A 26,169-nucleotide genomic window follows, 5' to 3' on the forward strand; every position below is an offset into this window, starting at 1 on the left:
TACAAATACTTGTTATTTTCGATCTGATAGCAGCTTTGCCAACTTAACCCATCATAGATTCACCCGATGCTAAATCTGTGGATCAATAAGTGGAAAGACGTGGAATATATTAGCTTTAACTCGTTACATAATCTGTTGGGAATATACAGGCAACATGTCGGGGAAAATTTATACAAAGTATGGAATTACCTAGGTTGTAAGGTTAGAGAAAACTCAAGGGACAAGGCATATAAATATCAGGAAGAACGTAATGTTATAGAAGGAATGAAAAAAGAAAAATGTGTTTAATTGAATTCTCTAGTTTTTTTTTGGCCGTTCTTCGTGACACCGAGGATCTCACAAAATATTTTTATTTTAAAAACTCCAAAGTTTCAACTATTAGTTGTAATTACCTGTATGAAATTAAGTGAATATTGAAGAATTTGTACATAGAAATGGAGATGAATTTTTCAATTTTAAGGATTTTTTTTGGGTTTTTGCTAATTAGCTCTGTGGGTTAAGAATACAAAAAAAAAGAATCAAAAAATTACTGACAATTCTATAGCATGTATATCTATTAGAATCGAAGAACCAAAATTGTAATTTGCAGGACTGTCATTGTATATGTAAATATAATGTAATTAAAAACATAGAATGTGACGTAACGTAAATGTTTAACTGTTTTCCTATACCTAAATATTTAGCACTTTTACAGACATTTAATAATTTAATCAGCAAACACTAAAATAACTTTGCGACTGTTGCTATTCATAGATTTATGTTTTATTCATAAGTCCATGATCAATATTTTTTGTTTCTTTTCCGGAGGAGAAAATTTTAAATCTTTAATTAGATATTTTGGTGTACATAATTGAAGTATTCCCCTTTTGTTTTCAATTATTACTGTACCAAAAGTAGTTAAATATTTCGAATATTTCTCTAGATAAGCTGTACCTACCCAGTTTCCGCCTTGTCAAGAGATTAACAGATTAAACCAGTATATAACACATACACTTATTTTCTCAGAAACATTTGTAACAGCTTAACTAGTCTTAAAAATAGCTAGATAAACCGAAATAAATATTAATATAGTTTAGAGTTGAAATTCACTTGGTTTCCTTTCTCCTTGACAGCATTACGTTGAATAATGTAAATAACGGAATTAGTAAAACAAATTATCCTCTTTGCAACCATTTTAGTCTCTCCCGTAACAGTCCCATGAAATATTTATAAAACGTTCATTTTTCATATTTTTTAACAATCCCGCTTCTCAGAGCGGCGAGCACGGATAAAGCTACAAATTAGATTAAACCTCTGCTTGGAACATATGGGATGTGACAGAATTAGCTTGAAAGCATTACACAGTTAGGTCACGTAAGAAGTCGTCTTTTTGCAGAATGTAAAGTCTTCGGTGTAAATAATTGCACGTTTCAGCCTGCTACTTAGCGACGATAAACAGCCTGATTATTGATGCAGAAGTGATCCTGCAAATACGATCACTTTATAATTGGACAGCCAGGAACGATGCATTCGATTCGGTACATCGCCCATTCAACATCCCCTGGGTTTAGCGCTTAGTCCTAATTATTCGAGAAACCCAGTGATCCTGGAGGGAGACACTCTATTCAAAGAGTTTAATTTGCACAATCGTGAATTCCAAAACATTGTGAACAGGTTTGCAAAAATATACGTGGAAAAATATTCAACAATTCGGGGAAGCCGGCTCATATCTGCTACAAACCCTTTTTCATTGATGGTGTTGATGAAAGCTGCCGCTATGCTTTGGCGCCAAATCCGCACACAAAGCAGTTGATTAATGGTGGTGTTGTTTTGTAAACACGTACGAGGGAATTATTTGTTTTTGATTGAATGAAAATATTTCAATACGGATTTTATACGACGGGAGAAAAACGTTGCTTTTTTTCTGGCAGCTCAGCGATATTTTTATTGTGTTGTGTTCCATATTTTTCCATCAAAATGAAAGCTTCATGAATAAATTCAAGAACATTCTACCTATTAGACGAATTTATGTACAAATAATCCATCTACAAACATTTTACATTTAACTTTGTCTGAATTACCCCTAAGGCTGAGAGTTGAGTTATTGCTTCTTTTTCTACATTTTCTTTATTGTTTTTGTCTTTTAGTCGTATTTTATTCGATTCGATATCTTGCGTTTCTGCTAAACTTTTGTTTATTCTAATTTTCTCATGCATTCATTTTTTTTAAATCATATCTAATAAAAAATTTAATTTTAGCTTCTTTCTTAATTGCCTAGATTTTGTTTAGATTTTTTAGATTCTCTTTATCTTCTTCAGATTATCTCTATACATTTTTGACTCTTTCTTTAGATTCTCTTATTCCTATTATTCTTTTTGTTTTCTGTTCTTTACTCTACTTATATTTAAATTAAAGATTTAAATAGATTTTTTGTTTTGTCTTTCTTTCGACATTGTCTGTTTTTGACATTCTAGTCAGTAACTGAACTCTTATTTTTTTGAGATTAACAGGAGGGAATTTTGATATTTTATATTTTTCTCAGATTTTATAAATTATTTTTTGTTCTGTTTCAATTTTCTAAATTTTCCTTAGATTTTTTTTAGATTTGTCCATCAAATTTTTCTGAAATGTTTTGTAGATTCTAGAAAGAATTTAGAAAAATTCTTTTTAGGTTTTCTTTTTTTGTTTATAATTTGAATTTTCTTCTTTCTAGATCCCTAGTTCTAGTTTCTCTTTTTTTTATTTTATAGATTTTTATTTTTTCTTTGTGGAGATTCTTCTTAAATTTTTTATATTTTCATTAATTTCTTTAGATTTTTCTTTCGTGTCTCTGTATGTTGTAAATTTGGGGTTTTACGGGCCCAAGACGTGTAAAATCCGTCTCTGCTCTCAATGCAATGGAGCGAGTCAAAGTAAAACTGCGTTACATCCAGAACAGTCATGTTTAGCAAATATTAGTTTTATAAAATTGCTTAGATAGATGGTTATTGACTATTGATATCCGTTAAACACACAGAAATAAGTGTGCTTATCCAATTTATTTGCTTTCCAATTTTTTGTTTTCTCGTTCTGTAAGCAATTAAATCACGCCCACGTCTTGTTGCTACAGTTCGTGTCTAATAACTCTGTTTTTGTAGTCGTCGTACTTTGCTAAATTAAAATGATCTTAATTGCCGTTTGAAACATTTGGAACAAATAATTTAGTAATCAACATAAATTTTCTGTGTGAGGAAACAACTGACGCACGGACTATATTAAGAAAATGAAAGTCTAAACAACAATAGAATATGTAAAGCGAGCAATGTGATATTCATAAGTCAATAATATGTAAAATTATACGGAAGAACGGAAATTTCAGTTATTTTCAACAGAATATTAAATTAACATGTGAATGGTTATTTTCGAGTCCTTGCATTTCAATGCAAAGTTTTAATATTATTACTGCAATTTTATTTAACAAAACTATTATTTTCAGACGGAATTTTTTTCTTTTCACGTATTTTTTACACATGCTTTCATTCTAGTCTAGACATCGTCGCATGTCGTTTTTATAGACATCTAATCCACGTTTTATATTGCATCCCACACCAATGTTCGATTGGCGCCACATCTTCATTTACGCCCTTGTCACTTTTACTCGTCACACTTTAACTTCCAAGTTCAAGAAGAAAATTACGAAGAGTGATGATTGTAGTCGTTTAACTTTCTTATTCGTTGTAATAACACAACAAAAGACCCTCAGGGCTGTTCTTAAAGCTCCGTCAATTGCACGTTGTGTTGTGTTATGGATCCGTCAATTACCACCCGCGGCCTTTTACGAAACTAACATTGTGTTTAATAAAACCATTTAACGATTGCTTGCGACAGGTTGTAATTGATTTTGTCTACGTAAAATGTATTTTAATTGAAAAATTATTGCACCTAGTAGAATCACAACTGACTCCCTGTTAGGTATATTCGAGCCAATTTCTCAAAACCCTTGTTACGTCCTTTACGACTACACTTATTAATGAAACCCTCAGTTTAATCGTGGTGAAAGACGAGCGGCGATAATCGCGAACAATAAACGAGCCAATAACTGATGGCAAAGTTATTTTTCTCCCGGTGCTTCATCCCGATTACAGAATAATTGAATACCGTATCTCGGCAACAAGCCTAACAGGCGTCGTCACCCCCTAAATATGCAGTGGCGCTAGAGACATGCACGTATGTGTAGGGCTAAGTGCGTTCATTAAATGCCGTTGGTGTATTTGCTTATTAAAGTAGGCACCCCAGTTTTAGGGGAACTACTATTCATCATGAGAATATAGTGTGTGTGAGCGTCGCGATGCCCACAATGCACTTGCAATAGCCACCCTAAAAGGGTCGGTGTGGTCCTGCAGAGGGTGCTGTGCATTCCCATACTTTCATCCCTCAGGATTTTTCTCATATTGCGGGAACATGTGGAAAAAACGCATGATTAAACCTTTTCGTTTCATTTTATTGCTTTTGAGATCGCAGATTGCTTTTGGTTTTTATTAAATGATGGAATGGGATGTGTTTGACAAGCTTGGAGATGAAAAGTAAATAGAAATGTCTCTTCGACTTTTGGTGGAGAAATAGTAACACAAATAAAAAAGAATGTCTAGGTGAGGGAAAAACTAGTTGGAGGAAATCAAAAAGGTGCTAAAAAATACAATATTTTATATTTTGTGTTTTAAATAAGACTTTCTACTTTATGGTTACTCAAAACTCAAGCTCAGTTTCGAGATGTTATTAATTTTTTAGCTTAGAATTCGTTCTTAGATTTTCCGGAAGTCGAAACTTTGAAATTCATGACTAAAATTATGTCAAACTTCTGCTGTTGATATCTTGCTTATTTTAGGGGTAAATTAGCGTTAATGGGATGTATTTTACGCAGAATTTTACGCAGATTCTAAATCTGGATTCAAAATCTACATACGACAACAAATAACCGAGTTCTGGTCGTTCGAAGTTTCGGATAGTCAATTTTTATTTTTCAAATTTTTAATGCTGGATATCTTCGAAACTACAACATATGAAAGGAAACGGTTTGCGCCATCGTTTTTCTCGAGCCTTTTTCCTTTAGAATTTGCCCGCAAATACCCAAAATTCCGACTCAATCGATGAAATTTTTTCAATTTTTCGTTTTTTAGCCGCCACTCGTAAACTATTTGACCTTCGGATCTGAGATTTGACCAGTTGATAGATTTTGAGTTCCTCTTTCTATTGATGTTTAATTCAAAAGTAATAAACATCGTTTTCACTTTGAAAAAAATTATTAAAAATCACCCTAAAAAGACCCCTTAAAAACATATTTTAGTCAATGCCTCGTTTATTTGTGAAGCAAACTCAAGTTATTTGTACTCATTTAAAGCGGAACTTCGCGCTGAATCCAAAACCGGAAAAATTTTTAATTTTCGTCAACAAATAACTGAGTTATAGCCATTTGAATTTTTGGATAGTCGCCAGAGAGCCAAATTTTTGAAGGTTTGAAAATATATTTTCTCAATATCTCAAAAACTACGACTGATAAAGAGATGTGGTTTTCGCTGTCGGTTTTCTCGCGATTTTGTAGTTAAGACTTCGGTCGTAGATTTAACGACAATACTATGTAAACCTTCTTTGGTCAATTTCTTGCTGATTTTTGAAGCATTATTGGGCCTCATTTTACGCAGAATTTCACGTAGATTCCAAATCCAGTCTCAAAATCTACGTACAACACTAAATAACCGAGTTATGGCCAATTGGAATTTCCGATAGTTAGTTTTTATTTTCAAAATCCGGTCTTTAACTTGTAAGCCTAATGTTTGTAATAAAATTAAATGAGTTTTCGTAGTTTTTTGTCTTTGCGCATCTTCTTTAGTATTATTCCGACTTATTGGATCGTCCTCTTATTCTTTTCCATTTTACTCGTATCCTACAAACATTTCAATGGTCTTTGTTCCTTCATTCCATTTAAACGTCCAAACCACTTTAGATGTTGATTTTCTATCCTCGAAAGCTAGGTTTAGTTTTTTATTTAAGCTTTTTCTATGATTTGATTTATAATAAAAATGTGGCTGCGTCCGCCTTGCCTGAAAATCTGTCATCAAATCATGTTTTCTGCTTTTTGTTGTTTTGGCTTTAATATTGTTACGAGAAGATTCTGGAAGCTTCGAGCGCCAGCGCTAGAACGTTCCGCTCTGCTCTAGAGCGAGCGATTCGTGGAATAATTCTTATTCATACGCGGAACTCCCGAATATTCTCGCAGCGCTCCAGCATTAGGCTAGTGGTAGGGGAATATCTGTATATAGGGGAGTAGTGATAGGATTGTAGATAGTCTAGTATTTGGAAGTCCTGTAAAGTGAATAATTGTGAAGTACGAGAGTGTTCATAGTGCACAATAAAATTGTTATTGTTACAAGCGAGACTTTTGATTTTTCGGCCAACGTGACAACTGGTGTCAGATAGTGGGATCCCGCCCAGTCTTGTGATCGAGAAAATTCTGGAATTTTCGATCGGAAAATTCGTGACATTACCGGACTGTGACATTGTTACCTGATTGTGGACAATTTTTATGCCTGTTCAAACCAGACAGCAAGCCGCAGAAATGGAGGCGCTGCAAGAATTGATGGCTTCGATGATGGCGAAAATGGACACCCAACAAAAGTTGATTACGAATTTAGAAGAAAAAAGACAAAGAGAAAAACTGGAAGAAGAAGAACGAAGACAAAATGAAAAACATGAAGCAGAAGAGAGAAGACAAAAAGAAGAAGAAAGAAGACAAAAAGAAGAAGAAAGAAGACAAAAAGAAAAATTAGAGGAAGAAGAAAGAAGACAAAAAGAAAAATTAGAGGAAGAAGAAAGAAGACAAAAAGAAAAATTAGAGGAAGAAGAAAGAAGACAAAAAGAAAAATTAGAGGAAGAAGAAAGAAGGCAAACAGAGAATGCAGCAATCCTGAATCAGCTTAAAGACATGGAACAAAACATGAACGTAACCATTATGGTTAAGGTCGATGAAATTCAAAAAGAGGTAGAAGAGTGCCTAGGAGGCGTTAAGGAGGAACTACTAGGCGTCAGAGAGGAAGTAGAAGAGTGCATAGGAGGCGTTAAAGAAGAACTGCAAAGCGTCAAAGACGAAGTGCAAGTACATGTCAAAGATCTGGAGCGATTTAAACAGCACGTGGAAAATGAGTTGCTACGCGTGAGGCGTCAAGTTCCAAATAGGACCGGCCTGACCACAACGAAAGAAATGAAACCCCCGACTTACGATGGGTCGACTTCACTGGACAATTACAAGCTGCAATTTGAAGTGGCGGCTAAACAAAATGGATGGTCGGAAGAAGAAAAATCCTCATTTCTGATAGTTTCCTTGAGAGGGGCGGCTCTGGACCTGCTAGAGACAATTCCAGGTCGAGACAAAGAGCGGTACGACCAGCTGATGGCAGCGTTAGAGGCCAGATTTGGAAACCAACACCTGCAGCAAGTATACGTCTCAGAGCTCAAGACGCGGCGGCAGAGAACTGGAGAGTCTCTGCAGGAATTTGAGGCAAGTGTCAAGCGCCTTGTTTTGCTCGCCTACCCTTCGGCTCCGGCGAATTTTGTGGAACAACTAGCTGTGGATACGTTCCTGCAAGGGATTCGAGATCCAGAAATACAAAGAACCGTCCGACTGGGCAGCTATCACTCCGCAAAAGAAGCTCTGGTGCGCGCTCTAGAGGTGGAAGCCGTTTTCAAGAGCTCTGTGAACGTCCCTGATTACCGACGAATTCGAGGCGTGGGCATTGACGAAGAAGAAGCAACACCTACCGCTTTCGTCACGAAAGCCGAGCTAAACGACATCCTCAAGGAAAACAGGGAGCTACGGATGACACTGAAGCAGCGAACTAGCCAGACCTGCTATCGTTGCGGAAAACCAGGCCATTTTAAACGTGACTGTAGGGTTGTTCTTAGGAACGACCAGAACGGTCCCCAGTCACGTCCTCAGCAGTCGGAAAACTAAAGCCCAGCAGTGTCAAGGGGCACACACTGGCTGGGGAGAGCACAAGCCCCAAAGTTATCTCCGTTATGCGTTTGAAGAGGAATTTTGAGAGTTTGATAATTGAAGGAAGTGTGAATGGGAGAAAAGTGAAGATGACGGTCGACACCGGAGCCATGGTTTCCCTTGTGAGAAAGGACATGTTGGACAACAGGACATCTCTGGAGACAACGAGTGCTATTTTAAAAACAGTCACGGGAGATGTCGCCACAGTAAGTGCCGAGGCAGAGGTCACGGTCCAGTTGGGAGGTATGAAGTTTCGGCATCGGGTGCTGGTGGCAGGAATTGAGGATGAGATGATCCTGGGAATGGATGTTATTGGACGACATGGGATTTCCTTTAATCACAACGAGAAGATCCTCAAGATTGGAACCGAAAGCTTTGTGTTATCGACCCCAGAAGTAAAAGAAGATGGAGTGAAAGCGTTCGCCTGTGAAAATACTTGTGTGGATGGGAACAGCGAGAAAGTGATAAGTGTGCGTTTAGGAAGTAACTTTGGGAGCTGCGTTGGAATGATTGAACCGACCAGAGACATGACAAAACCAATTCTTGTTGGAAAGACACTAGTAAAAGTGACGAAAGAAATACCTGTGCGGGTGGCGAATATCAACCCTACTCCAGTCACGATCAAGAAGGGCGATCTAGTTGCTGTGTGTGTTCCGATCTCCAGAATAAGTGACGCACAGCCATCAAAGAAAAACGTGAAGACCGTGAAAAAGTTAAAGCTGGAGGTAGACACGAGTGACCTTTCTGAAGAAGAGGCTCTTAAAGCGCAGGCTTTCATCAAGAAGAATAAGGACGTGTTCGCCGTTGAGAATGAACCATTAGGAAGAACGAACATCGTTCAACACAGAATCAATACGGGCGACCATCAACCCATCAGACAGGCACCGAGAAGGTTACCGTGGGCGAAGCAAGAGCAGGCCGAACAGTTGGTAAAATCCATGCAAGAAGAAGGGATTATTGAAGAATCCAACAGTCCTTGGTCTTCGCCGGTTGTGCTCGTAACCAAGAAAGACGGTAGTACAAGATTCTGTGTGGATTACCGAAAACTCAACGATGTTACCAAGAAAGACAGTTTTCCATTACCCCGGATTGACGACACTCTCACAACTCTGTCAGGGTCGACGTGGTTCTCAACCTTAGACCTGAAGAGTGGATATTGGCAAGTGGGACTTCATCCCGAAGACAAGGAGAAGACAGCGTTTTCCACGGGAAGTGGCCTGTACCACTTTACGGTTATGCCTTTTGGGCTTTGCAACGCACCCGCTACATTCGAAAGACTAATGGAATGTGTGTTGCGTGGATTGACATGGAAAACTTGTCTGGTTTATTTAGACGACGTTATGGTCATGGGTAAAAACTTCGATGAACACCTGAAGAACCTTCAAGAAGTGGTAGACCGGTTTAGGGGTGCCAATTTGAAACTTAATCCGAAGAAGTGCCATCTATTTCGGAAGAAAGTGGAGTTTCTGGGGCATACGGTGTCATCTGAAGGAATCAAGACCTGTGAAGATAAGATTCAGGCGATTAAGGAATGGCCCAGACCCAAGGACAAGCACGATGTGAGAAGTTTTATTGGACTTTGCACGTATTATCGGCGGTTTGTAGAAGGTTTCGCCAACATTGCTGCACCTCTGCACAAACTAACGGAAGCAAAGGCATCATTCAACTGGACATCAGACTGCGAAAGCAGTTTCAAGCGACTGAAGTTAGCTTTGTGCACTAGCCCGATTTTGAGCTACCCCAGGACTCATGGAAAGTTCGTCTTGGACACAGATGCCAGTAACATCGGCATTGGAGCGGTGTTATCGCAGGTGCAGGATGGAGAAGAGAGAGTGATCGAGTATTACAGCAAAGTGTTGAGCAAGCAAGAGAGAAATTACTGCGCTACAAGAAAGGAATTGCTGGCCGTTGTAAAATCTGTAGAGCATTTCCACAAATACTTGTTTGGCCACGAGTTCTTGATAAGGACTGATCATGCTGCCCTCACGTGGTTACTACAGATGAAAGACGCCGAAGGACAAGTGGCTAGGTGGATTGAGCGGCTGCAGCAATACCACTTCAAAATCAAACATCGACCAGGAAAGCAACACAATAACGCTGACGCTCTCTCTAGAAGACCTTGCAAGGATTGCAAGCAGTGCGCGAAGATTGAAGGGCCATTGCCGATAAACAGGATGGTTATCGGTTGTGATGATGACTGGACTACGGAGAATCTTCGGAAGGATCAACAGGCGGACCAGGAAATTGGGCCACTGCTGGAGTGGAAGGAAGCGGATAATGGAAGGCCGCGTTGGGAAGATGTCTCGGAAAAGAGTCCAGGGTTGAAGGCGATGTGGGCGCAGTGGGACTCACTGCGAGTAGAAAATGGGGTACTGAAAAGGGCTTGGGAAAGCGCAGACGGGAAGAAAGTAACCTCCCAGTTACTAGTGCCCAAGAATAGAGTTCCCCAAGTACTCAAGGAGGTCCATGACGGAACATCAGGCGCTCACTTCGGAGTGAACAAAACCTTAAGTAAGATTAGGCAGCGGTATTACTGGGTTGGCTGCCGGGAAGATGTCGAACGATGGTGTAGGAGATGTTCAGTTTGTGGGGCGAGCAAGGGACCTCGAACGCGAACTAAAGGAGGCATGAAACAATACAACGTGGGAGCCCCGTTCGAGAGAATCGCTCTAGATGTGGCCGGGCCATTTCCAAAAACTGATGACGGCAACAAGTACATCTTGGTTGTGCAGGATTATTTCAGTAAATGGCCGGAAGCGTATGCCCTTCCCAACCAAGAAGCCACTACAGTAGCTCGAGTCCTAGTGGATAATTTCTTCAGCAGGTTTGGAGTTCCACTCGAAATGCATTCCGATCAAGGAAGGAATTTTGAGTCTGGCGTTTTTCAAGAGATGTGTAAGCTGCTGGGAATTAGGAAGACTCGAACCACACCCTTGCACCCGCAATCCGACGGCATGGTCGAGAGATTCAATCAGACGATGGAGGAACATCTGTCCAAGGTAGTGGAAGAGCACCAGAGGGATTGGGATCGTCGACTGCCCTTGTTTATGATGGCCTACAGAGCTGCCATTCATGAAACCACGGGAGAAACACCAGCGAAGATTGTGTTTGGAAGAGAGCTGCGTCTCCCTTGTGATCTTCTGCTTGGTTCGCCTGGGGCGGAGCGAAGGGAAGTACCGGAATTCGTCGACAACCTGAGGGAGACCCTACTGGATACACACCACCTTGTGAGGCAGAGGATCAAAATGGCTAGTGACAGAATGCGGTCCCGATATAATGTGACGGCTAATCATGAAGGATTCAACGAAGGAGACTTGGTGTGGTTATTCAACCCTCGACGAAAGAAGGGCCTATCTCCGAAGTTGACACCTACATGGGAGGGACCGTATAAGGTGATCAAGCGGATCAACGACGTGGTGTATCGGATCCAACGCAGCGCCCGTTCAAAGATGAAAGTGGTTCATCTAAATAGACTTTGTAAATATCACGGAGAATCAGGTGTTTGGTCTGATCGGGACGATCAGAACTAAGAGGGGGGCAGTGTTACGAGAAGATTCTGGAAGCTTCGAGCGCCAGCGCTAGAACGTTCCGCTCTGCTCTAGAGCGAGCGATTCGTGGAATAATTCTTATTCATACGCGGAACTCCCGAATATTCTCGCAGCGCTCCAGCATTAGGCTAGTGGTAGGGGAATATCTGTATATAGGGGAGTAGTGATAGGATTGTAGATAGTCTAGTATTTGGAAGTCCTGTAAAGTGAATAATTGTGAAGTACGAGAGTGTTCATAGTGCACAATAAAATTGTTATTGTTACAAGCGAGACTTTTGATTTTTCGGCCAACGTGACAATATGATAAAACAGTTTCGTAATCCTCTACTGTTTTTTCCGATGTATTGTTTTCTGTGATAGTGACTTACAAAAGAGAAATTTTAAAAAATATGTGTGTTAGAGGAATTATTTACGCTGCATCTAACCACCTGTCAGGTTGGTGCTATTAATAGCGTTGATCAATTATAATTATTCAGATCAATAATTTTATAAATATTTCAAAAGATAAAGTTTATCCTTGAATAATTGATCAGTAAATACGTAATTAGTGCATATGCCATAAAATAGAACATGTCAACATGCTTCTTTTGGTCCTTGTTCCATACAATATGCACTAATCAAGTACATATCTGCATTAAAAAAATTATGACCAAGATAAAATTATGATTTGAACTCACAATACAGTGGTGTGTTCGATTTTTGATTGCTTTTATGTGGTGGCAATTAAAAAAAAATAATTTAAGAAAAAAAAGTGTTCAACAACCTTGTTGAGGCCCCGGAGGGATTCGAACCCTCGATCTCCTGTTTACTAGACAGGCGCTTTAACCAACTAAGCCACGGCGCCGATAGTTTGTCAAACGGAAGACTCCGGATGTTATTGTACAAGAGTAGTAAAACAAATAAATATTTATTTAATAAAATAGAAACGTAATATTACATAATTTTTGCAAATGCGTTCAAATGTAATCGTACAACACCTTATTTACGACATTTATTTTTCTCGTCTAATTATGATTACAGAAAACTGTAATTTTGCCAATGTATTATTGGTTGTCTATAATAAAAACTCAAATATAAATTTCTACCAATTTCGTCACGTGTTGCTGGAATAATATTACGCAACATGTCGTGGAAACACGTCTTTCCTCAATCACTTGTAAATAAGCGCAATATGATCATAATAATTATTTTAATAACTATTAACAATAGTCAAACTTTTTTTATTAAATTGTACTTAGGTACTTCCTTCCCTTGAAACAATCTTTTTTATAAATTTTTATCGTTAAAGAGAAAAGGTTATTCATATTTTTAAAGCAGAACCTCTTCAATTTTTTTTAAACAATTTGTTAATTTTTAATGATTTTTACCAGTTTCTTGATAGACTAGAAAATTCTTCGGATGTTGAGATATCACTTGACTCGCTGGCTATCAGCTAATCGAACATTAAAGATAAAACAAACTTCACTTTCTCATAAAAAGATAAGGAAGGAATACATTCGAGTTAATAACACCTTTTGAAAATCTATTGCGGTCGATATCGAGCTTATTTATGGAACAAACTAAGCGTCAAGAAATGAATTAGAAGCGATTGAATTTTTGGATTGTCGCCAAAGGGCAAAAATTACAAAAAAGGGTTTGGAAATATCGGCGCTCCATATCTCAAGAACTACGACAGGTTAAAAGATTTGGTTTTCGCCATCGTTTTACCCACATTCTTATTGGTAAGTCGTCAGTACTGCACCCCTATATTCAAATTTTTTCGAAATACATTTTTGTTGCCCAAACTGTGTAAAATCTATTTCGGTTGATATCTAGCTTGTTCCTGAAGCAAACTTAACGAAGAACGTATGTATTTTAGACCACAAATTTAGTTAATTTAGTTAAAGAAATGGTTAAAATACACATGCATTTCAAAATGGCCTTAAAAATACAATAATTTAAAAGTGCATTTCAATGTTTTCCATATGGAAAAGTAAGATTTGTTTTATCTTTAATGTCAGCTCTAATCGCAGCGCTCGTGCCCATTTTTAATACGTACTTATTTTTGCACCTTCTGAAAGTCCTCTCTTGCAAAAAAATATTAAAAAAAAATAAAATTGTAGTTTTTTTATGTCGTTTCAGCAATTCGTTTTGGCGCTCACGCCCAATTCTGTACGCCAATCTATCTTTGACCTGAAGAAATTCTTCTCGAAAACTTTTCGTTTGTTGTAACAATATTTTAAAAGTTTCTTTAGTTAAAGTTACCTTTTATGAATTATTATGTAACTCACCTTGAAAGTTTTTGCTTTACCTTTTTTTAATTCATAAAATTTTACACCCGTCGATATGCCAATTGTTCTGGTCCAGAAGAAACATTTTATAAGCCACTGAAATGAGCTTATTAAAAGCCAATCAGATTCTAAAAATGTTGAACCCGGACTCAACTCCTGACCTACCACAAAACTCCACAACCGCTTTGCGCATCTTCCGCAAAGAGTGGTGGGCGCGACTTCTAGTTCTTCTGGACGTGGTCCAAACCAAACCAAAATATGTACTTCCAACCGTTTCCATAACTAGATATTTGAAGTTCGAAATCCCACTGTTTTTTCCTTTCGTATTACTTGATTAATAGCGCAAAAAATTAACGACAAGCAAACCTCAGGTAGGTAGGTAAAGTCTTATCTAATGTATTGCGTATCTCGTTGAGATTAGGCAGTTGTAGCTCCTCGGTTGTCGAAACTAGACGTGCGCTCGGCATTTTCAGCGATTTTCAATATGTGCAATAAAGTGGTACTGTGCTGTGAGGTGCAATGTGTGTGGTAACCAGGAAGTTACAAAAATCATGTTTTCGTAGTTGTGAACAATATTAGAAATGCATTGGAATATATTACTGGTGTGTATTTTCATGGTGCATGCGGAGCCGGAGTTTACACCGACAACAACCGAATTGGTACGTAATTGTGGTACCCGCTGACCTACAGTCAAGGTAATCGTACCTATGAATGAAAACTACCGTAACTACGAATTCCGCGATTTAGGTCCCTCATTTCGTCATTTTTCCTCAATGCCAGTACCGGCGCATACATATATGTACATATTTAGAAAGTTTTGAATAATTAAGTACTAAACCTGTTTAGATTGTTTAGATAATTTTCTCATTACTGGAATTCTCTGGGATTCTATTTTTGGAGCAATTTTGCGTCCATATTGTTGCATAATCGAATTGAATGATTCATGACGTGTGGGGAATCCAATTGCTCTGTCGTGACTCATTTTGATTGGATGAGTTGAAAATTGTAAAGAATCTCGTAGAACTTGTATTTTGTATGAATTACCAAGTAAACAATAAGAGAGTATTCAATAAAATACGCAATTTCAATTCTGGTTAACTGCACATTTCGTACGACCCACACACTTGCAGGAGTTATCTAGAATAATAAACAATTTAATGAAATCCAATTCTAACATGCAAACTTTGCGTTACGGATTAAAATAAACTATAGTGATTGCACTTTCGTTCTAATTCTCCGGCGCCAAGTAGTGACGTACTCAAATCTCACTTGCTGCATTGGGAATAAATATCTCTAAACAATTAAATCATTTATCTTAAAATTGATCAAATTTTTGTTGTAGTGATGACATCCTGAAATAAATATCTATTATTAATGCTAAAGGAAGTGGAGTTCAAATTTGGGGTTAAATTGCTCGTTTATTTTGCGAAAAATTGTGTTTTATAGACATGAAAATGCCAATAATGTCATGATAATAAATTATATTTGCATGGGAAGAAACAAGATTTTTGTTACGTGACAACGTAGAAGCGAATAAATATGTATGAAGTACATCAAAATAGCGGAACTGATGATTATAATTTGCAATGAAAAAAAAGTTTCCTGGCACTTAATCGAAAAAAAAAAACAATTGGAAGTTAATAACTAATTATTATCCAACGTTCAATCAGGGAAATATTACAAATTTGTTAGCATATTCAGTTATTTATACAAGGTGTACTTGTACTGGAGACTTTATAGATCGAGAAACGTTGTTCGTTTCGAACTAGAAGACCAATGAGTGAGCACTAGCACACAATAAAGAATCAATTTTTGTCACCAAATACATAATATTTAATTGTAAGCCAAATCAATGCCTTTATGATTAAAATGGTAAATTACACATTTCAAAAGTTTGGCGACATGCTTTTAGTTTACGGTGAAGTGCACTGAAATTTTTTAGCAGCAAGCGGTTCGAGGACAAAGAAATTCTTAAGAGACTTCTGCCAGAGACATCAAGATTTTGGGATAGTTTGAAGACAAATTCAGAACCTGTAATACACACATGTTGCAAATTTTTGGTTTATTACACGAGTATTTTTTATATTCTCGTTGTTTTCTTCCTTTTGGACTTATCGGCAACACAAATGCTTTTGTTTCTTTAGGAAAGTCCAAAGTCTTACCAATTCACGGATTGCCGGCTATTTGTAAAACAAAGTTTATTTTATTTTATTCCCTCTGGGGAGAGCAAGCGAAAATCCTTCTATAATTCTATTTTTATCGACTTCAGGCAAATGACAAATACATAATTTGGAATCTCTGTTCATTTTAGCGCCGATTATCACCAAATCAATACTTGAACATGCTAAAACAAATCATGTTCCGAATTATTATCTTATCTACGCATATCTTGTAACATCCTTTCAATGGCGTAATTCTAAATGCGGGAAATTTAATTCCTGCACGAGTCCTCGATAACTGTTAGAACGATTATAAACCTAACAGGTATTTTTCAGATGTTTTAGAAACAAAATATTGAACTTTGATAAATTTGAGTCATAATGATAGGCGTTTAGATAAGCTATATGTTTATTTATCTCTACGTTTGTCATGTAATAGCGATAAATTCTAATTGTAACTTGAACTGAATTATGTAAGTTTACTTCAATTTTATTTATTATTGCAATCAATATTTTACTCCGTGCACTTTCAGAATTTCTTTCTCCAGCAACTTACTGAAACAAACAACCCAAAAAGAAAGAAATCCAATACAAAACACTTACTGATCTGATCTGATCTGTATTTGATCCAAAGGTATAGATTGAATTTTGTAGTAGTTTTTACTCCTGTTATAAATTTATTAAAATTAATTATATATTATAATTAATTCCAGTAGAGATCAGATTATCGAAACGGCCGAGATCAAAAGGTCTTATAGTTCGCGATAAAATCGATTAATGACTTAATTTAATAATAAATTTAACCATAATTTAATACGAACTATTTTATCGCATCGATTTTTGAAAAGCTTGTGCTTTTGTTTTATTGTTTCACACTGATTCATATCCTACATGACATTTTCTTAAAAAATTAGTTTAAAAAATAACTCAGTCGATTAACAGAATTTGATTCATCTATTTTAGGAGAGGTTCCACATTTCCGCGCCCGAATTTAACAATGACGAGACAATTCCTCGAAAGATATCACAATGCAGTCACTCTAGTTTACGTCATTCATAAAGCCGAATTAATCAAAGATGATTATGTAAATTGGAAGAATAAGTCACGTACACTGACAGCTGTTAAATTTTAACATTTTTTCTACGCCCAAAACAGGAAATTTAGTGTTCATAACACCACAAAAACCTGTTGAATTCAAAATATTAGCAACTGACTTTGACATTTTATGGTAATATCAAAAATTTATTTGTTTCCTGATTTGCGTATTGCCATTTTAGCCCAAAATACAACTGTGTTTTATCTAATACAATATATTTAGCGGCCTTGAAACCGATATCTCGTTATGTAACAAGAAAATCGTGTCCTGCTGTTTTTCATCCGGGATTTAGTATTTATATGCACACATGGATAAATATTATTGCATGTCATAAAGAAGCGGCTCGGTTTTATTTTACCATTATTTGTTCAGGCTTGAAAAATCACTCCTCAAATACCGATAAAATAGCATTGCGATGACATTTTTTATTAAGACATGCGGAATTTTCATCCCACGCTCCACATTCATCACTAAAAGTTTATTTTGCTAGTCACCGCCAAATGTTCCATTTCTTCATTCTCTAGGCCCAAGAGGCGACCACACCTACCATCTCAGTGAGAGAGATCGACGGACTCAGAACCATAGGCCATGGAGTCAGCTCCGATAAAATTCTGGTCATCGGAAATAACACGTTCGAAATCCCGAATTTCCGTTTCGATGGTGCAGCCCCACAGGCTTTTTTCATAGTAGGAAAAGGAGAAGTGTCTGGAAACGCTACTTTTTTGTACCTTGACGACTCGCACTCTCCACTACCACAATATGATGGGAAACCTGTCACGTTAACCCTTCCAGAGGGTTTAACAGTGAAAGACATCGACTGGTTAGCAGTTTGGTGCGTTAAGTATCAACAGAATTTAGGCGATGTGTTTGTTAATGAGGTGAGTTCTTGTTGTCGACGATGCGAGTTGATCTTTGCTTTCCAGGGGAGCGAGAATTATCCACCTCAAACGTACAATCTGAATAACATAGTAACTTCAGCGGCTGTGGTACTGGTGAATAAGAAAACTCTGTTCATTCCCAGCTTTCGCTACAATGCCGACCACTCGAATGTTCATTTCTGGGTGGGAAATGGTACCGAGCCTTCTTCTGAAGGTGTTCTGGTTCCGGACGAAACAGGCTCGGTCGAAAGTCTTCATTCTTACCAGGGACAGAATCTGTATATAAAGTTACCGAGGGGGTTAACCACTGACAATATTGACTATTTCGGGGTTTGGTCAGAAGACGAAAAAATTAGTTTAGGTTCAGTACCGATAAAAGGAGTAGAAGGAGTGCCCCCAGAACGAGAACCGCGAGGATTAGTCCCTGAAATGAGACTCCCGAAATGTTGTCCAATTGGTTCAACACTTGGACTGGGGGGTTGTGAAGAGTTTTCAGCCGAGTTTAAACCAAATTTTAAGGTGTATGAGCACAACGAAACGCATTTTTCGAACGAGTCGATGAATTTAGAATTAATTCGTTTTATACCATTCGTTTCAAACCCTCAATGCCAAAGTTCAAAGTGAGTTTCCCTGCCAGCCTTAAGACAGTGCTAACAGTGTTTACAGGTACCCCCTCATGGAAGATATGGAAGAGTTTGGTCTGTTGCTCAATACCTCCTTGCTCCTTAAATCGGCAGCAGTGTCAGGAATTCTGTCCCCCGACAAATTTTGTTTAGAAAATCGTAACACCGAAAACGATTCTTACGAAATGAGCATTTTCATTTGTGTCCCGGAGCAGGAAATTCACCGCACCATGTTCAGAGCTTACATCGCTTGTAAGACCACCGAATTTTCCGAGTTTCAATTGATTGTAATTTTCAGTTACCATCATCTCCACCTTGTGCTTTGCCGCCGCGTTCTTCTTTTACTTCTTCTGGCTCAAGGTGGCCAACGTCCACAAGCAGTTTTTCACAGGATACGTTTTCGCAATGACCATCACATTCTTGGCGCTGACGATCGTGCAGACTGCTAATGTGGAAGGCAGCGCTTGTACGGTTTTAGGTAAGATTTCAAGCCACGTCGCGAGTGCCCCTGAAGACTCTTTTCAGGTTTCGTCTTCCAAATTTCTATGATTGCGTCTTTCACGCTACTGGCAATACTGTGCGTGGATATCTTCATTATTATCAAGTGAGTTGTTGGAGAAAATTGGTTGATAGTGTAGTTTCGGTGTTTGTAGGACTATAAATGACGACGTCTATAGCAAGCAGCGGAAATTTGGGTTTTTGGGGGTTGCTTTTGGGGTTCCACTTCTCTTTCTCATTATCTCGTTATCGCGGAATCTTACCCCTGACGTTCCAAATTCGTTCTTTAAGCCGCAGTACCTCCAAAACAACTGTTTCTTTGAAGGTAAACTCATCATTTTGTGGTAGTTTTTACTGTTAAAATTTCCAGCCGAAGAACAAAGAACCATCATATTCTACGTGCCCATTGGCTTGTCGATAGTAGTAAGCGCGGTTTTCCTCTTGTTTACGAAACTAAAAATCGTTTACAACGATAAAGAAAACGAATATCATTGGTTCTGGATGGAGAAAGGGCATCTTTATAAATTCATGTAAGTAGTAGTAGTGTGTCGACGAAGCTTCGCCTGTACATCGCTTTCGGGCTTCTTGGGTCACTTTCAAAGAATCTTCCTCGAGTTCTCATTTGTTCTAGGTTTAGACAAAGTTTACTTACCATGATCATCATGACAATTTCTTGGATTTCGAATGTGTTAATGAATTCTTTAGATGAGACTAGTGGCGTGTTTAATGCCGCCATTATGATCGAAGCTTTACAAGGTGTTTTAATTGTCGCAGTTTTCGGTATGAACCATTATGTGGACAAAGGCAAAGTACAAGATAATGCGCCACCACCAAACGAAAGTATTCCTTTAAAAAGCGTAAAGTCTAGTAGTGAAAATGGTAAATATTTGCTTTGTATCTTATCTTCTGAATGTTTAACAACAAATAGTTAGTTTCCAATCACTCTGTAAACGGTCCAAGAAAGGAGTTGCCCTAAAATGATGATTATTCTCAACTCTCCAATAGTTTAGTTCTGTTGCATGTTTGCTTAACTCTCAGTTTGCAAGCATTTCTCATTAACTGTTAAAACCAACTTTTGCTTATCATATTAACAAGTTTGTTCATTCCGTTTGTTCTACTAACAACATTTACCACTAAACGTGTTTGATGATTTTCGCCGCTCTTGCACCTAATTATGCAAGAAATTGCTCATTTATCAAACTGGCGTTTGCCGTTTCATAAAACTCAATTTGTGCTATCATTTTTATCGATGACTAATCGATTTCGACACATTCGATAACAGATTTTTTCATATCACCGCGGAACCACTTATGTCCCACCCAATAATGCTGTATTTTTTAGGTGGCGAAAACATTTAATAATTTTTGTGATATCCTTTTTGTGGTCGCTAGAAGCACTAATTCATATGTTTCTGGAGCAATCAAGTATGATGGTAGCTGTGGATATTGTGGAAGCTAGTCAGGGGATTTTAGTGCTGTTGCTGTTTGTAGTGAATAGAGACGCTAGAAATCAAATAGTGAGGAGCATTAAAGCGACAAGACGGAAAGCGAATAATGAACTTACAATTGTGGAACAAGAGTTAATGCCTATAACGACAGAGACGCGTTGAGCGTTGTTCGTGTGACTATTTTTTATTTATTGCTGTTATTTAGAAGAACTTTTTATTGTGGTACTGTAGATTGCTTTTGTTGTTTGACTGCCTTTGACTCTATCAACAGTATTAGGTAGCATATTTTTTGTACTATTATTATTTAATTTTTGTCTCGGATATATGTTATTGTTATTATTACGGCGTGAATCAATGTCTTTTAGCACTTAAAGGAAAAGAAATAAAAGTTGACAATATTATATTTTGCTACCATACATACTTTTTCCATAAAATAAGATTTATTTTACTTTCATAATCCACCAATATTATTAAGTCATCACTCATCAAGACATCTATGGAACTTAGGCAAAACTCCAAGCAGGAGGATTCGACGATTTTGGAAATTTAAGAGCGATCGCACCCTAAAATGCTTATGGGGAATGCAATGTAAACTTTGATTTGGTCTAGAAAACTTAAATTTTGAAATTTCAGGTTGTGGAGTTATGTGAATAGCCCTGTATACTGCCCTTGTAGTTATCTACAAATTGTCCGTTTTTTTTTTATATCATCCCTGGAATGATAATTACACTGCATCAATTTTGACTGAAGACTGTAACTTCGATTTGCGTTGTTGTATCAAAAATTTAAAGCTGATTGTTTTATAGCGGTTAATAGACCCAAGCACCTAGGGTGCGACCGCTCGTAAGGACTTTAGAAGGAGCTGGAAGTACTTAAGAATGATCCACAGTTAGGAGAATATAGTTTATTTTTCCCTTAAAAGCCTTTTAAACATCTGAAGTAAACAACAACTCTGCTTAACATTTATCTACAAGAAGCATCTTAATTCAGACTTTACTGTAAAGGGGGTCAGCAAGTGGTCCGTGTACATTGAACATATCACAGAAAATATAACCAAGAATTTAAACAAATAGCCGACGCCAATGATGCGAAAAGTACTAGAGAGCTACCCAGGAAACTGTGATAAGAATTTCAAGATTTGTACCAAAAAGTCTGAATACAGAATACGTAATGGCATTGTGAACTAGGTAAGACGACACTAATATTTCCAAAATCACAAATGTAAGCCTTATATTTGTCCCAACTTGGTGTCGCCGCTATAATACGCTTGTTAACTAACACTAAAGCTGCAGACTAAGTTCTAAAGTATTAAGTATGTGGTACATTCCGTAACGAGAGTTAAATCACATGTCATAAATCTCTACGAGGTAGACGGAATCAAACATGAACTTATTAAAAGTAGGAAATAAAGTTTAAAATCCAACTTGCCCTAAACTGTATCACATAATGAAGGCATTAAATTGCGCTTACTGCTTTTGACTAGGATTTGAATAAAAAGTGGTAATAAGGCCAGTACTGACGTACCAAAGCAAAATACGGATACTATATAAAAATAAACTTCCCTAAAAGGTTCAAATCGTTCTGATACAAGGCACAAGTACTTAATCCAACTAAAATGCATATAAAAATAAAACTCAACATAGAATAAAATAACAATTAAAAGGGCGGAATCGTTCCTCCATCTAGTCGCTGTCGTCCTTCCTAACCGCGAAGCTATTGCTCATTCCCCAGACGCTAATAACTTTGTCGTCAGTTTGACTGAAGTAGACGAGACAGTAATTCCCTCTGCAGCGGTTCGGCAATTCCGAAAACGTGATTTCATATTTCTGTTCCTCAGCAGACTCTCCCGTCGCAGGACTCTCTCTATCTCCCGTCGGACTTGAGCTTTTGCTCACGTATTCATAAGTGATGTACTCATCCAAACTACTGAAATCCTCCTACAAACGACCTCATATTACCACAATCTACGTAAATTAACCCCTACTTTAAACAATCCGATCCAATCCTCCTTCGTCGGCGGCGTATTCTGCGTAAACTTGTACTTGGCGGTATTCTCCTCATCTTGATTCCACGAAACGATATTATCAAATTCGACAATTCGTTCAGAATAATCTGAAAAGACCTGGTCAACGGACAGACGGGTTTGAAGCTTCAAATGTCTAGCAGGGATCTGATAAGTAACAACATGGCCACTTTAAGTTCACGTTTCGGTTTTTGAATGAAATGAGGGCTAGCTACCACCACCGTGTCTTCAGCGTAAGCGAGATGTTAGAAATGGTTATAATGACGATGTTGTTCGTTAGTAAATCGTTTTTACCCACCTTAATGACGAACTCTGCGGTCACTGGTTTGTGGTCGCTTAGTTGGTACGATGGGTGATGTTTGTAAGATAATTGGTCGACTTTGAGCGTGACGTTTTCGTAGTTGTTTGGATTTACTCTGTAGAGGATGCGGTCGCACCAGGCCGGTCGTCTCCTAATATAAATACGAGCTTAATTAAAATCGTATTATATCACGGTTAAATTGAAGATGTTATTTTGGTTCAAGGGCACCTCTAATGGAATTCGTATTGGCTAATTTAAAATGTTAGCAGATGACCTGGGCAATTTGAAATGTTATACCCAAGTATTTTTTTTAAATATACAGTGCCATAAAACGGACATTCAATGTGGTAATAAACTAAAAATAAACGCAATTTTGTGTTATTACACAAATAATGGGTAATAAATTCCGAACCACATAACTCAAACTTGTGATTTTGTGGAATACTTTAAAATAAATGTAATCACGAGATGATTTTCTGTTTATTGAACTTATTTTTTATCTTTCCTTGAATCTTGTCAGTGTGAACAATTTGTACAAATACTGACGTATATGAATGACTGGAGAAAGAAAAACAATGAAATTGTAAAAATGTGACAATAATAACACTGCGCAACAGTACTTTTTTTTAAGATGTAAAAAGGGTTTCTAGATATACAGGGCATTTTGATTACAAAACCGTGATCGTTTTTTTAAGATCAGCTCAAGTTTTCGTAAAAATTGCTACTTTAATGTCAAATTTCAAGCTAAACCAGCTGTAAAAGTTCTTAAATTAATTCAAAATCGATGTTACTCTACAAACAATGCCATTAAATCGTCGAAAACGCAAGAAACATGTGAAATTTTATGATTTAAGACTTAATACCAGAGAGAAATCGATGAAAATCGTAAATTTAAACCTAAATTGATTAAATTGGACAGTCCGACTTTTGATTTTCCTTTTCTTGTTGCCAAAATCGCTTCTTCAACATTTGGAAAAACAATTGAAAATCACAAAAACCAGAGCTGTTATGATAAATCTGTCGACGGATTCTTACACAATGGGTCTAAATTATGAAGAACCGTGACTTTTTCGGAAATAAAAGAAAAGTTTGTGAAAGGGATCAGACGCCTAGAAAAACCGATTTACAAAGATTACCCGTTTCCTGCCAATATAAGTTTTTTTGACACAAAAAGTTGCAAAACACTTGGGATGGGTATTTCCGTTAAAATGATTGCAGTCAATGAGTATCAATCTCCAGGAATGTTATCTGAAAGGAAGTCTCCTAGATTTTCTGGTAGTAGGAGTAGATTAGGACAATTAAGGTGTTTACAACCAAGATAAAAAATTTCTAGTACATTGATACGTAAAGATTCCACTCCAATGACAAATTTTTGTAGTCAAATCATCTTTTTTTTCCCTTTGTCCTGTTTATAAAATTCTTAAAGATTCAGGATTTCGGTTGCAACAATTTTAGACTTTCATTTGAGAATTTTCGGCTTTAAGATTCCTTTAGATTCTTACATCATTATCTAGATACTTGACGTAGAGATTTGAATGTTTTTAAATTCACAACTTTAGCTCTAATTAGCACTCCCAAGTCTTCAGTTGTTCAAATTATCAAACTACGAGTTTTTCGTTTCTCCATGGACATCAATTTTTTCGTGGGCCGATTGTACACGCCATGCAAAGTTAAATTTACACTTAGGCTCAAGGAAACCAATAAATTTCTTATTTAATTCTATAAGTTTTTAAAGACCGCAAATATTACCGGTTAGGTGTGACCGTGACAAAATTTAATTACACTTGCCATGACGACAAGTTATCTAAGTACCTTTTTTTTAGATAAAACATGTTGTAAAAGAGGTCAAATGCCCGTACAAAGTTTAGAAAAAATTGCAATCAATCTATCAGTTACTGATTAAAGTTCGCTCCACTTACTTGTGATTATATCTGTCTGTTCCAACTTCAAACTTGAAAGTTGGAGGAAACTCAGGATTCTGCTCAATCAACTCGCTGAAAGCTTCCCCCTTTTTCATAACTCCTCTGAGCTGATCGTACTTGAAAAGTTGGTCACATTCTTTCTTCGCAATGCGTCTTTCAATTTCATCAGGAGTGGCGTCAAATTCCTCATCCAGTCTAAAATTAAGATCACCCATCCAGAACACATAATCATGGAAAAAAATCTCTGTAGTGTCGTCCACGTGAAATTCTTGATCCTTTATAATACTGTTGTAGTCTTCAACGCGATCTTTGAGCTGATGATCGTGGGCGCTGAGATGCGAATTAACAAAACATAGCGAACAACCATAGATACTAAGTCTTATACTAACAGCACCTTTATTTCCCTGGAAACACCAAATTAGAGACGATGTCTCTGAAACTGCTACCATACCAACCCACATTCCGGACAAGCCAGTCCTTGTATACTCTGATTCAATCCCTCGAATGTTGAGTAAATGTTTTCTTAAACAGTACACATTGAGCAACAAACCCTGTAAACGCATCGACTTAATTTTCACGTATTTGAACGCTTGAAGTGTTTCTTTCAAAGCGTAGGTCCACGGATCGTCAAATATGGCATCTAGGAGCATGTTTTGGGGCTGCGCTTTCACTTCTTGGAAACTTAAAACGTAAATATCCGGGAGTGCAGTTTTATCGCTTTTGTACTCATTTGGCAGACCCAGTAGAGGTTGGAGTCTGACATCGTCGGGGCTGCTTGTCCCGACGTTGTAAGTTCCACAGTACAACCTAAATGTTAATTATTGTAATCTAAGTGTGACATGAATGAATGTTTACCTTAAGTTTTCCATGTTGACACGAATTAATCAGTGCAGGTACAAAATGAGGAATTTGTTGTAATGTTACAACAGTTAACAGTTTTGTCTAAAGTTTACAAGGAAAAGCAAACTGGTACAATTACACGAGTGACATATTTAAATCGATTTGACGTTTGGGAGCGTGCAGTTGCCATACCTCGCTGAGTACATACTGGAGTGTATTTTTAGTTGCCTATAATAAATTGAATTGAACAGTTGGCGGTGGCAAAAGGAAGAGGTCTCAATTTCAATTATCAATTCTTAGTTTCAGTGATTTAAAATAGAATTTTATCTTTCGATGATAGAAATTTTATGAAGTATGGATTTTTGAGATGTCGCGGGATTATTTAAACTAATCAAAAAATCCATATCAGTTTTAATATTTGTATTGATTAGATACATTCTACCATGGATTAGATAGGTACTAAGAACGGTGGATTCGTTGAAATTGTTATTTTTATATTATCTCTATTTTTAGAACATATAAATCAATAAATTTAGAGTTTCTAAAACAGCAAAAATTC

At 37.2% G+C, this 26,169-nt stretch overlaps 2 protein-coding genes, 1 long non-coding RNA gene and 1 other non-coding gene across 8 annotated transcripts; 2 read left to right on the plus strand and 2 right to left on the minus strand.

Annotated features, from left to right (window-relative positions):
- Positions 1–12,323: 12,323 nt before the first annotated feature.
- TRNAT-AGU (transfer RNA threonine (anticodon AGU)) lies at positions 12,324–12,397 on the minus strand. Its single transcript has one exon. It is a non-coding gene; the product is annotated as a tRNA-Thr (tRNA).
- A 1,312-nt stretch (positions 12,398–13,709) lies between these two features.
- On the plus strand, positions 13,710–14,341 carry LOC148179729 (uncharacterized). Its single transcript, XR_015769704.1, has 2 exons — positions 13,710–14,198; positions 14,255–14,341. It is a non-coding gene; the product is annotated as an uncharacterized LOC148179729 (long non-coding RNA).
- Positions 14,342–14,396: 55 nt separating this feature from the next.
- LOC148179730 (uncharacterized) lies at positions 14,397–20,925 on the plus strand. 4 transcript variants are annotated; one of them, XM_088031429.1, is made up of 10 exons: positions 14,397–14,482; positions 17,603–17,956; positions 18,002–18,576; positions 18,623–18,831; positions 18,878–19,057; positions 19,105–19,183; positions 19,218–19,402; positions 19,448–19,607; positions 19,709–19,956; positions 20,419–20,533. In XM_088031429.1, exons 1-10 carry the CDS (start codon positions 14,405–14,407, stop codon positions 20,433–20,435), a joined length of 2,085 nt encoding a protein of 694 aa, XP_087887555.1. In that variant the 5' UTR covers positions 14,397–14,404; the 3' UTR covers positions 20,436–20,533. The 4 variants fall into 4 exon arrangements, with proteins under 4 accessions (XP_087887555.1, XP_087887557.1, XP_087887554.1 ...); XM_088031431.1 differs by having other exon boundaries at positions 19,233–19,402; XM_088031428.1 differs by lacking the exon at positions 19,709–19,956 and having other exon boundaries at positions 20,419–20,925.
- A 1,180-nt stretch (positions 20,926–22,105) lies between these two features.
- On the minus strand, positions 22,106–25,794 carry LOC148179731 (phosphatidylinositol 4,5-bisphosphate 5-phosphatase A-like). 2 transcript variants are annotated; one of them, XM_088031433.1, is made up of 6 exons: positions 25,626–25,794; positions 25,226–25,577; positions 24,768–25,174; positions 22,846–22,999; positions 22,509–22,646; positions 22,106–22,461 (listed from the first exon to the last, which is right to left on the minus strand). In XM_088031433.1, the coding sequence occupies exons 1-6, from the start codon at positions 25,637–25,639 to the stop codon at positions 22,207–22,209; spliced, it is 1,320 nt and encodes a 439-aa protein (XP_087887559.1). In that variant the 5' UTR covers positions 25,640–25,794; the 3' UTR covers positions 22,106–22,206. The 2 variants fall into 2 exon arrangements, with proteins under 2 accessions (XP_087887559.1, XP_087887558.1); XM_088031432.1 differs by having other exon boundaries at positions 22,509–22,694.
- Positions 25,795–26,169: the final 375 nt, after the last annotated feature.

The sequence above is a fragment of the Gnatocerus cornutus genome, chromosome 2, assembly GCF_029298725.1.
Source record: "Gnatocerus cornutus isolate USDA-ARS CGAHR chromosome 2, icGnaCorn1.1, whole genome shotgun sequence".
Classification (NCBI taxonomy): Eukaryota; Metazoa; Arthropoda; class Insecta; order Coleoptera; family Tenebrionidae; genus Gnatocerus; species Gnatocerus cornutus.